We start from the raw sequence: 12,591 nt of genomic DNA on the forward strand, positions 1-12,591 counted from the left end.
AGGTGCGTTCGTCTTGTTTACAGAGGTGAGTTCGGCTTCTTTACACTAATGCAGCCTTTATCTCGAGTAACACTCCTGTACACGCAATTTGCGTACGCCTGACATAAAATGCGCACGTCTGGCATGAGACGTTGTTCACTTGTACGATTTCTGGTGTATATGTGCAGCGCGACACAGACGCGGGACAAAGAATGAACGACACTTCTGTGTAGCGCTGCACATATGCGCCAAGAATGTTAACCCATCACCTAGACCAATTTGCTGTGTTGGTTGCACGATTGTCCTGACAATGCGAGTCTAGAACAGCGTGTTCAAAAGAGAGTAAGTACTAGCCGATACAATTTGCCCACTGAAGCCTGCTATTTCTCTACTCTCTTTTTTAAATTTTTTTCGGTGTTCTCATTTTTCATGTAGCGTTGATTGGTGTGCTAATGTTCATTGTTTTGTAGCAAGCGAAACCATCGTGTGCTCCCGCTCATGAGACAGCTGTGATAGCTTCAGCATTTAATGCCCGCAATATCTTGCTTGTTCAATCGGCCTTAGTCGATGTGAGGAATGTAAAATTTTTTCTCGGCTTAATAAGCGCTGTGTTATAGTAAAATAAACTGAGTTGTATGAAGAGATAAAAAAAAGTGTGTCGTCATATTGCAGTCGGCAATCTCTGAATAATTTGCAACCTTACCATATTATGTCATTAGCGCACTAAAAATAACCTGTTGTTACTCCTAATAGCTTGTTGCGTTTCCAGTTGCTTTGAATTCTGCCCCCCAGGGCTTCAAGAACATGCACTCTTCCCCAACTGTCACCAGCCATTGGGTCAGCGATTCCCTTTGCGAAATAACTTTGATCCAGAAGCTCGTACATGTCGAATCTTTTTCCACTTGCAGAGTTGCTGATAGGAAGCATCTCTTTAGTTTGCGGTATGAGTGAATCGTAAAAGTAAGCTTTGCATCAATTGTGTGCATGTGAACATTTGAAATAGGCTTAAATCTACGTGTCTGCACTGCATTTATCGAAAACGTGCAGCTACTGCGAACGACGGTTAGTGATAAATGACGGTCACGGTTAACGGTCGCAGGCGTAACTGCAGGCTCGATAGTTCACTTGGTGACGATCATTATTCATCTGGTTCCGGCAGCCAGAATGCGCACACATAAATGCCCACCATACGTGTGTGAAGTTTTCTTTGAACACCCTTTAAAACATTTCTTGCCTTCCGGCCTCTGCGAGAAACCTCCATACGCATGCTGCAAAAACATTGCACCGCTTTTTGTTGCAAGATAATGCACGCTTGCACGCGAACTTTGGAGCTGCTCAAGCCACGGGCGTAGTCATGATTTTATTTTGGGGGATATCGAGGTGGGCCCTACTACCTATTTGCACTTACGTTCGTGCGTGTGGTTGTATATGTACGTATATATATATATATATATATATATATATATATATATATATATATATATATATATATATATATATACAAACTAAAATTTCGGAAAGTTGGCACCCTACACTCTCTCCGGCTACCCCAACGGTTCGAGCGTAGCCGGCATTAAAGCCTGTAATCTTGCGTAGCGCTTGCGAACAATTGCCGCATGTAGCTCGCGACCAGCAGTCCAAAAGAGCAAATGGAACACCGCACGGCATTTGCCTCCTGCGCGCGTGAGGAGTGGCTTCACTGCAGAGCTGGAGCAGGAAAGCGTATCTAAGCACCACTCTGCTCCCTGCGGGAGCACATACAGGGACAGTACGATTCGCCACAGTTACTGTGGGAGCCACATACCGTAACTCGATATTAAGCGTTCCAATTCCACTTTCGAGGACAGACGCCGCAAGGCAGCTTCGACACCTGGCACGCAGTCTCTCACTGACCGAGCGGAACTCGCCAAATTTAGGACTTACACGACAACGTCGATTAAACCACTTACTGCAACTCCGGCCTCCACTCGGACTTCCTCGTCGTGAAGCTACGCTTCTCTGTCGCCTTTGGTTAGGAGTTGCCTTGACAATGGCATACTCTACATTAATTGAAGTGACCGACAGTGCAGAATGCGAGGTCTGCGGCACCGAAGAAGATATCGACCACCTGTTGTGCCCACTGTCCACGATATGCCCCAGAAAGACAAGAACTTGCAAGCGCTCTCCAAAAACTGGACAATCGGCCGCTTTCTGTGCAGGTGTTGCTGGAACACCGCCCCTACCGCTCGTCGGCCCATAAAGCGGTGAAGGCGCTTTTGCGCTTCTTGAGGACGACGGGCTTTTGCGAACGTCAGTGACTGTCAATGCAATTTCTGTTAGACCACACACGTCAGCAAACTCACCGATAATTTCCTTCTTTCCTTCCCTCCTCCCTCTTCCTGTCATCTTTGTTATCCCCTTTTCCATTCCCCCGGTGTGGGGCAGCCAACCGGACGTTATTCTGATTACCCTCCCCACCTTCTGATTTTCTCTTTCCCTCCCTCCCTCGCTGATTCGTTTTACTTAGTGAGACACTTGCGGATTCGGCATTGGATTAGCTTAACATTTATAATGGATTTGGCTTGCCGGTACTTTGTGTTTTTGCATACAGATTGCAGAGTACTTGTTTGAGTAAGCGTTAGCGTTAGCGCTCCGATCTGTAAGCGTTACGTCGCACGCTTACGCAACCATTTTACTCTGTACTTAAACTCTAATATTTCATGGATATTAAAAGCCGAAATTATTTAGCTAATTATTTTGGCAAAAGAGTGCCAGTAATGGTTAACAAAACATCTGGGGGCTAATGTTTTTGTAACAAATCTTAAGTATACCCGAAATTGGTCTATCATATTTTGCCTGTAATACAAACACATTTAAATAAAACCTTGGCCTGCAAACGAAAGTGCGTAGTAAAGCACAATCTTTTCAGGCACCCAAGTACAATTTTTCCCGACCGAAGTTTCGCTTTCACCTAATTATGATCTTCTCTTTTCAATGTATTTCTTGTGAACCATGTTTTACTTTTGAGCCTACGATTCATATGGCGCTGAGGTAGACGAAACATATTTTTTTTTTCGCAGGAAATATTTTGGCACTGCATTTATTTAGGCCTAATAACGCCCACAATTTTATAAAACAAACTGGAGAGTTTTGATTTTTTTCGGCTGGTGCGTGTAGCGTGGAATGACCTTCAGCGAATGTTTACTAGTTCGCCAATGTTTACTAGTTCGTTTACTTGTTCACCACGAACCTCACTTCCTGTAGTTGTGTAATAACTTGCTACTGCTATCAGTGACTTCGCCTTTCAGGCGAAACTTCGACTTTTTTTAGTGCACTCGCACCTTGCCAAATGCGTAGCCGGAATCTCGAATGTAATGAATAACCAGTCACTCTGTTGTGGATTTATATCCTTGATCTAATAGTATGACCCTTTACTTTACTAACAGTTAAATTAGAAGCAAACACTTGGCGCATCGAAGTACCTGCATGTCTCTTCGTAGATAACTTACGCCAAAGCAAATGCTGTTTAGAACAGTTTGGATCAGAGAGCAAACGGCTATAGACGATATTGTAATAGACATTAACAGAAAAAAATGGCGCTACACAGGTCATGAAGTGCGCAGATTAGATAACCGTTGGACCATTAGGGTGGCAGAATGCATACCAAGAGAAGGAAAGCGCAGTAGAGGGCGACAGAAGACTAGGTGGCGCGACGAAATTAGGAAATTTGCGGGTGCCATTTGGAATCGGTTGGCTCAGGACAGGGGTAATTGGCGATCGCAGGGAAAGGCCTTCGTCCTGCATTGGACATAAATTGGCTGCTGCTGCTGATGATGATGACGAATCTCAAATCATAGAACAACATTCCACGCTCACCTCCGGCAGAGGGCAGCAACGTCCGAGAACCTCCTACTCCACAACACGTATTGAGCTTCCTTGGCACTCCTTGAAACGATCTGGCAAAGAGACTCCGGAAAGTCTGCAAATAAATAGTGGGACATAGAAGCTTCGGCGATGCGCAGCTCACATGGAGGTGCTTTCGCCTCGGAACACCTGCAGGGACACTGAGGACGCAGGATGCAAGCTAGGGCTGGCATTGTAGTGTGAGCATGTAAGTTGAAATTGTTGGCTGATTTTTATGTGCATTTTTTTGTGTCTTCCCGATTATCCTTGTAGTGTAAACTCGGTTGAATATGCGCACGTGCCTCAGCTTCGAAGCACACCCGGGCAGCAAGGAAGGAAACAAAGGGGAGTAAAGACAGGGAAGTGAGCCAGTGTAAGTACCGGCTGGCTACCCTGTGCTGGGGAAAAGGTAAAGGGAATAGAAGGGGCAGGGAAAAAAAGCCCGGGCAGGGCCGCATATTCGGAGGCAATGTGTATTTGCACTAGAAGCATAGCGTGGGAAGGACGATCGACAAAGACTAGACGTAATCATCATCATCATCATCATCATCTGCTTGGTTACACCCACTGCCGCGCAAAGGCCTCTTCCATACTTCTCCAACTACCCCGGTCATGTACTAATTGTGGCCATGTTGTCCCTGCAAACTTCTTAATGTCATCATGTAATCCGCCCAGCTAACTTTCTGCTGCCCCCTGCTGCACTTCTCTTGCCTTGGAAAGTAGTCCGTAACCCTTAATGATCACCGGTTATCTTCCCTCCTCATTACATGGCCGGCCCATGCCCATTTCTTTTTCTTGATTTCAACTAAGATGTCATTTACCCGCGTTTGTTCCCTCACCAAATCTGCTCTTTTCTTATCCCTTAACGTTACACCTATCATTCTTCTTTCCATAGCTCGCTGCGTCGTCCTCAGTTTAAGCAGAACCCTTTTCGTAAGCCTCCAGGTTTCTGCCCCATACGTGAGTACTGGTAAGACACAGCTGTTATACACTTTTCTCTTGAGGGATAGTGGCATCCTGCTGTTCATGATTTGAGAATGCCTGCCAAACGCACCCCAGCCGATTCTTATTCTAGTTATTTCAGTCTCATAATGCAGATCCGTGGTCAATACCTGCCCTAAGTAGACGTATTCCTTTACCACTTCCAGTGCCTCGCTCCCTATCGTAAACTGCTGCTCTCTTCCGAGACTGTTACACATTACTTTAGTTTTCTGCAGATTAATTTTTTTTCAGACCCACTCTCCTGCTTTGCCTCTCCAGGTCAGTGAGTGTGCATTGAAATTTGTCTCCTGAGCTACCAAGCAAGGCAATATAATCAGCGAATCGCAAATTGCTAAGGTATTCTCCATCAACTTTTATCCCCAATTCTTCCCAATCCAGGTCTCTGAATACCTCCTGTAAACACGCTGTGAATAGCATTGGAGAGATCGTATTTCCTTGCCTTACGTCTTTCATTATTGGACTTTTGTTGCTTTCTTTATGGAGGACTACGGTGGCTGTGGAGACGCTATAGATATCTTCCAGTATTTTTACATATGGCTCATCTACGCCCTGATTCCGTAATGCCTCCAAGACTGCTGAGGTTTCGACAGAATCAAACGCTTTTTCGTAATCAATGGAAGCTATATATAAGGGTTGGTTATATTCCACACATTTCTGTATCACCTGATTAATAGTGTGAATATGGTCTATTGTTGAGTAGCCTTTACGGAATCCTGCCTGGTCCTTTGGTTGACAGAAGTTTAAGGTGTCCCTGATTCTATTTGCGATTACCTTAGTAAATACTTTGTAGGAAACGGAGAGTAAGCTGATCGGTCTATAATTTTTCAAGTCTTTGGCGTCCCCTTCTTACGAATTAGGATTATGCTAGCGTTCTTCCAGGTTTCCGGTTTCGCTCGAGGTCATGAGGCATTGCGTATACCGGGTGGCCAGTTTCTCTAGAACAATCTGCCCACCATCCTTGAACAAATCTGCTGTTACCTGATCCCCCCAGTTGCCTTCCCCCTTTGCATATCTCCCAAGGCTTTCTTTACTTCTTCCGGCGTTACTTGTGGGATATAAATTACTTCAAGGCTATTCTCTCTCGCATTATCGTCGTGGGTGCTACTGGTACTGTGTAAATCTCTATAGAACTCCTCAGCCACTTGAACTATCTCATCCATATTAGTGACGATATTGCCGGCTTTGTCTCTTAACGCAGAAATCTGATTCTTGCCTATTCCTAGTTTCTTCTTCAGTGCTTTTAGGCTTACTGCGTTCCTGAGAGCATGTTAAATTCTATCCATACTATACTTCCTTACGTCAGCTGTCTTACGCTTGTTAATTATCTTCGAAAGTTCTGCCAGTTCTATTCTAGCTGTAGGGTTAGAGGCCTTCATACATTGGGGTTTCTTGATCAGATCTTTCGTCTCCTGCGATAGTTTACTGGTACCCTGCCTAACGGAGTACCCACCGACTTCCATTGCACACTCCTTAATGATTACCATAAGATTGTCGTTCATTGCTTCAACACTAAGGTCTTCTTCCTGAGTTAAAGCAGAATACCTGTTCTGTAGCTTGATCCGGAATTCCTTTAGTTTTCCTCTTACCACTAACTCATTGATTGGCTTCTTATGTACCAGTTTCTTCCGTTCTCTCCTCGAGTCTAGGCTAATTCGAGTTTTTACAATCCTATGGTCACTGCAGTGCACTTTGCCGAGCACATCGACATCTTTTATCGTGCCAGAGTTAGCACAGAGTATGAAGTCTATTTCATTTCTAGTCTCTCCGTTTGGGCCGCTCCACGTCCACTTTCGGCTAACCCGCTTGCGGAAGAAGGTATTCATTATCCGCATATTATTCTGTTCTGCAAATTCTACTAATAACTCTCCCTTGCTATACCTAGAGCCTATGCCATATTCCCCCACTGACTTGTCTCCGGCCTGCTTCTTGCCTACCTTGGCATTGAAGTCGCCCATCAGTATAGTGCATCTTGTTTTGACTTTTCCCATCGCCGATTCCACGTCTTCATAAAAGCTTTCCACTTCCTGGTCATCATGAGTGGATGTAGGGGCGTAGACCTGTACTGCCTTCAATTTGTACCTCTTAATAAGTTTCACAACAAGACCTGCCACCCTCTCGTTAATGCTATATTATTCCTGTATGTTGCCAGCTATATTTTTATTAATCAGGAATCCGACTCCTAGCTCTCGTCTCTCCGCTAAGCCCCGGTAGCACAGTACGTGCCCACTTTTTAGCACTGTATATGCTTCTTTTGTTCTCCTAGCCTCACTGAGGCCTACTATATCCCGTTTACTACCCTCTAATTCCTCCAATAACACTGCTAGACTCGCCTCACTAGATAACGTTCTAACGTTAAAGTTGCCAGGTTCAGATTCCAATGGCGGCCTGTCCGGAGTCAGACTAGACCAGACAAGCGTTAATATGCATTAGAACGGTTGGCGTCCCGTTCGCGCAATGGAGCCAAATGATAATAGCTCATTAACATTTGCCATCGTGACCAGCCTTCTTCCTTGGTCTGGCTAGTGAAGTTATTTTGCATTCATTTTTCTTCAGCAATGTGGGCAACGTTGACATAACGTTTTACTAATAATGCTCCTTTATATAGCCTCCTTTTCTTTAATCTAACATCTCCGAAATTGAGGAAAACATGCGTGAAAGTACACTTGTCATTGAATTTTTTGGGGCTAGAAATTGATACTGAAAGAAGATAGCGTCAGAGATGGAAACCGTAAAAAAATACACTACTACACATGATTTGAAAGAACACTTATGACTTAAGAGAGATAAAGGTAAAATCTTTATTGATGTCCTTGAGGTTTTCGACTTGAAAGTATATTCGGTACGGTCAGTATAATGAGTCGCTTGCTAAAAGCGCATGTAACGAGAACATACTATTATCGCTTTTAACTTTGCAACCGTTCTACCCCCACATCTTATCTGTGGTAATATCGCTTAGCGGAAAGAAGCTATTACTTGGTCTTGCATGGGTCACGCGCACAGATGGCCATTGCTGTGGCGCCACAAATGATGCAATCGCAGCTATATTCAGCCTCTCGCTCACCGTTCAAAGAAGCATAGCTCGGTAACACGTTCATCAATCCAAGTAGGAAAAGTCGCGTTTGACGGAAGTCTCTCAATCCACAGTAGAATATCCATAGTTGATTTAATCCAACAAATGCAAATCTGCGCTCATCAGAAGTGATAAGGCTTACAAGTGTACAATTCCTTGCAGACATTTGATGGTTTCTCGGCTATTGAGCCTCCGCGTTTTACACGCAGGGTTAAGAAATAGCGTCAAAAGACAGAGGGACGCCAATTCGCGTCCACGACCTTTGACCATGGGGGACCTACAACGAAAAGCGATCGAGGACAATGTCGAAATTAGACCAAAGCACCCCCACTATAGCTGCGTCATAATTTATGCATGTAAGCTTTGTAATGTGTGAATAAACGTCACTTGTGTATTTGCCTGCGTCATTTATGTACCCTATAGTGCTCATACAACCTCGCCAGCACGCACAAGAAGTTTCGCGTATCGCACTGCGGCTTCGTCCCCGATATACACCGTTTTTTCGTAGGCGCCGCCATATTGTGAACGCAGTGGCGCCGCCTATGAGCAGCGCCATACTGGCTTGGGACAAAGCGGTGTTTTGCATGGCAGGTATAGGCTCGGCGGTAGCTTCTGGTGTTTCTTTTCGCGGCCATGTGGTCTGTTTAGTATGACGTACGTCTTCTACGTGGTAAGCGGTTCTGTGAGACGTGCTGCAGTGGTTTAAGGCGTCATGGCCGGAGTTTCTGCTGGCGTTGAGGTGGACGGAACACGCAGCGCGATGTGTGCACGCATACTTGAGCCTACAATCAGCCCCGGAGATCAATTGTGTATTTCTGTATGTTCCATTCACTAATGCGACCTTATTGCAGTATTATCCTTTATTTCTAAGCTGCGGTTTAGGGGCCATGAAACATACGCGACGATCGTAGCAGCGTGGGTACCGTTGTGCTATGATAGGAGCTGCGCTGTTATATTTTGACAAGCGTTCAAACTGATTATATTGCGAGATTACATTGCGTGACTGCTAGGTTCGATGGATGAGGTACGTTTCCGCCCCTGAATTACATAGTTTTGGCAAGTAAAAACAGCCTATTTTACAGTCTGAATTGAGCTTGTCCAGCAAAGGGACTGTTTATGAACCGCGTGAGCACCCTAAGTAGTGGCAGGTGCTGGATTACAGATATCTTTGTTCTATATACCGCGTGGTCCAAGCATACAGCATCAGCGGTTATATATCTATAAACGTTGTGCGGCGTGACTATGCGAGGTTGTATTGCGGCATTAGCCCATTTTCTCTTGCTTTTTTGAGAAAGAGGATGATAACCGATTTTTTTTTCGCTTGTGTTCGTTCCGTTCTCTACGACGCACTCACACGCATTACGGAAATTTTGTCCTCAAAAATAGGCATCGCATTCTTTTTACGGGATCCCTCTCATGTATTATGGCTGTATACATGCCAAAAAGGCAATGCCGAAGCGCACAACTTACATATGTATCGTGCTGGTTCATCAACCGCAGTGATCGCTGTGTTGAGGAGCGCCATCGGCCTCATGCAGGAAGGCTAGCGTAGACCTAGTAATTTCAAGCCTACTAGACTTGAGATGCGCGAGAACGATGCCGGTGCATCACAAATATTTGACAGCGCCTGCCGCTTAGATGTTTCCTGGTTGCCTTAGGTTGGCCGTGCACGAGCATGCCCTCTTATGTTTTACTCCCTACGCCAATCGATCGAACAGTGAGCTGATTTACCATTTAATCCTGGTAATACAGAGACACTGATTTTCTTTGTTGAATTAAGATCGATATGAGCAAGATAGTTCCCAACACATACACACACCGCGACTGATGATTTGCGTACACCGCGGCTGATAAAGCGCGTCACATTTTTGCGCCCCCAATACATATTTTCGCCTACTGTAGTTACCGATGCACCGAAAGGCTTCTCTGACGACCTTATATGAACGGACATGGCGTAAATTTCACAAAGTACGATCTAAAACATCTCGAAATCTTTCCGCAGCACGCGACAGCAATACTTTCAAGCAGTGCCGGGCCGGATCGCCCAAGCCAGAGACTCTCTGGCTTGAAAGGCTCGCTGCGCGCCTTTTCCTCCTCGCCCTATGAAACTATCTATAGCCTACAGGAATTTTTGATCGCTCCTCTTCTTTTTATTTCCCCTTTACCTCATCCCCAGTGTAGAGTAGCAAAGCGGACGCTCGTCTTGCTGACCTCCCTGCCTTTTTACTCTTTGCTATCTCTCTCTGCCTCTTTCAAAATAATATTCGCGCTTAGCCGGAAAGTCTGCCTTAGCGATGCAGTGTGCTCTGCTTGGTAATGTGTTCTGGTAACGGAATAAACGAAACTACGCTTCAATTTCACTTTGAATTGTGTGCAGTCGACGAAGTCAACTATTCCTAACGAACAAATAATAGCGCCGACTGGCGTGGACGAGATGGTTAAACACACATGCGCTGTGTGAACCCAACTTTCTTCAGGCATTTGGGAATATATTGCCAAGATAGTGGATGCCTGCCACGTGTTCGCCAATACGTGTTGGCCAGTGCCTCATCTCACAAGATGAATAGATAAACAGTAGAAGCAGCAATGAAGGATAAATTGGATGACGCATGTGTAAGCATGTTGTCCCTGACTTGAAAAGAAACAGAAAATATTTCTTGGTGTGCATGTTTGGATAAGAAAAGAACAGATTGGGTGAGGGAACAAACGCGAGTTATTGACATCTGAGTTGAAATCAAGAAAAAGAAATGGGCATGGGCAGGACACGTAATGAGGGAAGATAACCGATGGTCATTAAGGGTTACGGAATGGATTCCAAGGGAAGGGAAGCGTAGCAGGGGATGGCAGAAAGTTAGGTGGGCGGATGAGATTAAGAAGTTTACAGTGACGACATGGCCACAATTAGTACATGACCGGGGTAGTTGGAAAAGTATGGGAGAGGCATTTGCCCTGCAGTGGGCGTAACCAGGCTGATGATGATGTTGATGATGATGTTTGGTTGAATAAGCGGTTCTACTTATGCGACCAACACGGGCACGGGATTGTTTTATCTGTTTATTCGATTTCACATGTAATGTGTATGATATCTAATTCATACGCTAAGGTACCGAATCTATAGTTAAATGTCAGTGCATGCCTGTCTTGCCTTCTCGTCTTCTCAGTTCGCGGTGCTACTCGTTCACTTTGAATGAGAACCAACCAGCGCATCAAGAAGCCTTAGAAAAATATTCGAAAATTATGCAAAAAAAATTTTGTATATTAAAATAGGTAATATTCGATTCGAATACACAATCGAATAAAGACTGTTCGATTGGAGGACGAAATCGAGTAGGACAACATTTGATTCATTATTCAAACGTTTCGAATATTTGCACACACGAAAATGCGTATAACCCTTAATATAGTTCCACAAACGTTTCACTAAATGGAATATCGTAACTCGTTCCACAAGGGTTCTGCCAATTCAGTGGAACATACTTGCAAGGATGTTCCACTTAGTTATCGTAATTCATAGGAAACGAGATTGGGAGTCTGGCGCTCTAAGGTCTAATTCACGGCGCAACTCACACAAGCCGCTATGTAAATTTAAAGCGGACTTCAGCATAGGTCGCAAGACCAAAGAGCGTGAGCACGTGCATAAAATGGGACTAAGGTCATCGCACACCTTGCATAATGGCGATACCGTCCATTGCCTTCTGCTACAAAATATCGAGCTGCTGAGAATATGAGCAACTTGTCCTGATTTATTAGTCCATTTTTCGTCAGTGGACACTCTCAACGCTTGAATAGTCGTCCGAGGGGATCAAAAGGCACTGGAAGTGTTCTCCAGATCAAGGAACGTTGATTTATTCAATAGAAAAGGAAAAGAAAAGAAAAACTGCTTGCAACTCTTTTGAAGTATCAACAACACTACACTCCCAGTGAAGCCAGGTTAGAGGTTCACTAGTCTGCGCCGTATTAAAGCAATCCGTTGTGCAATTCTGGACGTGCTTTTTTGGTTATATGACCAGGAGAACTAGTTCAGAGGAGCGCAAGAAACTCTAATAACAAGAAGATTCACACGAAACCTCCTCTGGTAAATGTATAAGTATGCGTAAGCATTGCGCAAATTTGCTCATCTCCACGCAGGCCGGTGTCATAATCAATCTTATGGAACTTGACCTAACCACTATATGCACTTATCAATCGTCATCGGTCATTCGCTAATCATGTTAGTTAGCGAGCATGAGAAGGCGGGTCTGAATAAGATAGGGCTCATTGCGGTACTCAAACCCCCGGCTGATGGCGTTAACTAAGATGAAGTTAATAAGCCATAGGTAATTAAGATAGGGCTCATTAAGGCACTAGAGGCCTGGACCTTTGGTGGGCGTCGAACTCACGATATTTGATGTTAATATAGGTGAATTAGGCTTAATTTGGCGAAGCTGCGGCCAAGCGACCACTACTTTTGCTGAGGGGGATATGCAGTGTTGTTCTCTGTGGCGTCTGGTTTCGGCAATTTGTCGCCAGTGACGCTGGCTATTGCACGCTTGTATTTCCCGCGCTTGTTCGGCGTTGCGGCCTTTCCTGCAACTTCTATGTCGGGCGGCAGCGGCATGGCGTCTTTCTTGTTGTTGGTTGCGCTCGTACGTCTCTTGCTGTAGCTCCCTGGTCTGCGC

General features: G+C 44.9%; 1 protein-coding gene across 2 annotated transcripts in view; it reads right to left on the bottom strand.

Moving 5' to 3' along the window:
* The window catches only part of LOC135911901 (5'-3' exonuclease PLD3-like), a 355,720-nt gene that overhangs the window by 261,654 nt on the left and 81,475 nt on the right, over nt 1–12,591 (bottom strand). The window contains exon 3 of one of the 2 annotated variants that reach the window (XM_070526974.1): nt 3,835–3,937. In XM_070526974.1, coding sequence (XP_070383075.1) covers nt 3,835–3,937 — 103 coding nt within the window. Of the gene's footprint in view, nt 1–3,834; nt 3,938–12,591 lie in introns of those variants that run through there. The other variant, XM_065444254.2, reaches the window with a different exon arrangement.

The sequence above is a fragment of the Dermacentor albipictus genome, chromosome 10 (genome assembly GCF_038994185.2).
Source record: "Dermacentor albipictus isolate Rhodes 1998 colony chromosome 10, USDA_Dalb.pri_finalv2, whole genome shotgun sequence".
Taxonomy (NCBI): domain Eukaryota; kingdom Metazoa; phylum Arthropoda; class Arachnida; order Ixodida; family Ixodidae; genus Dermacentor; species Dermacentor albipictus.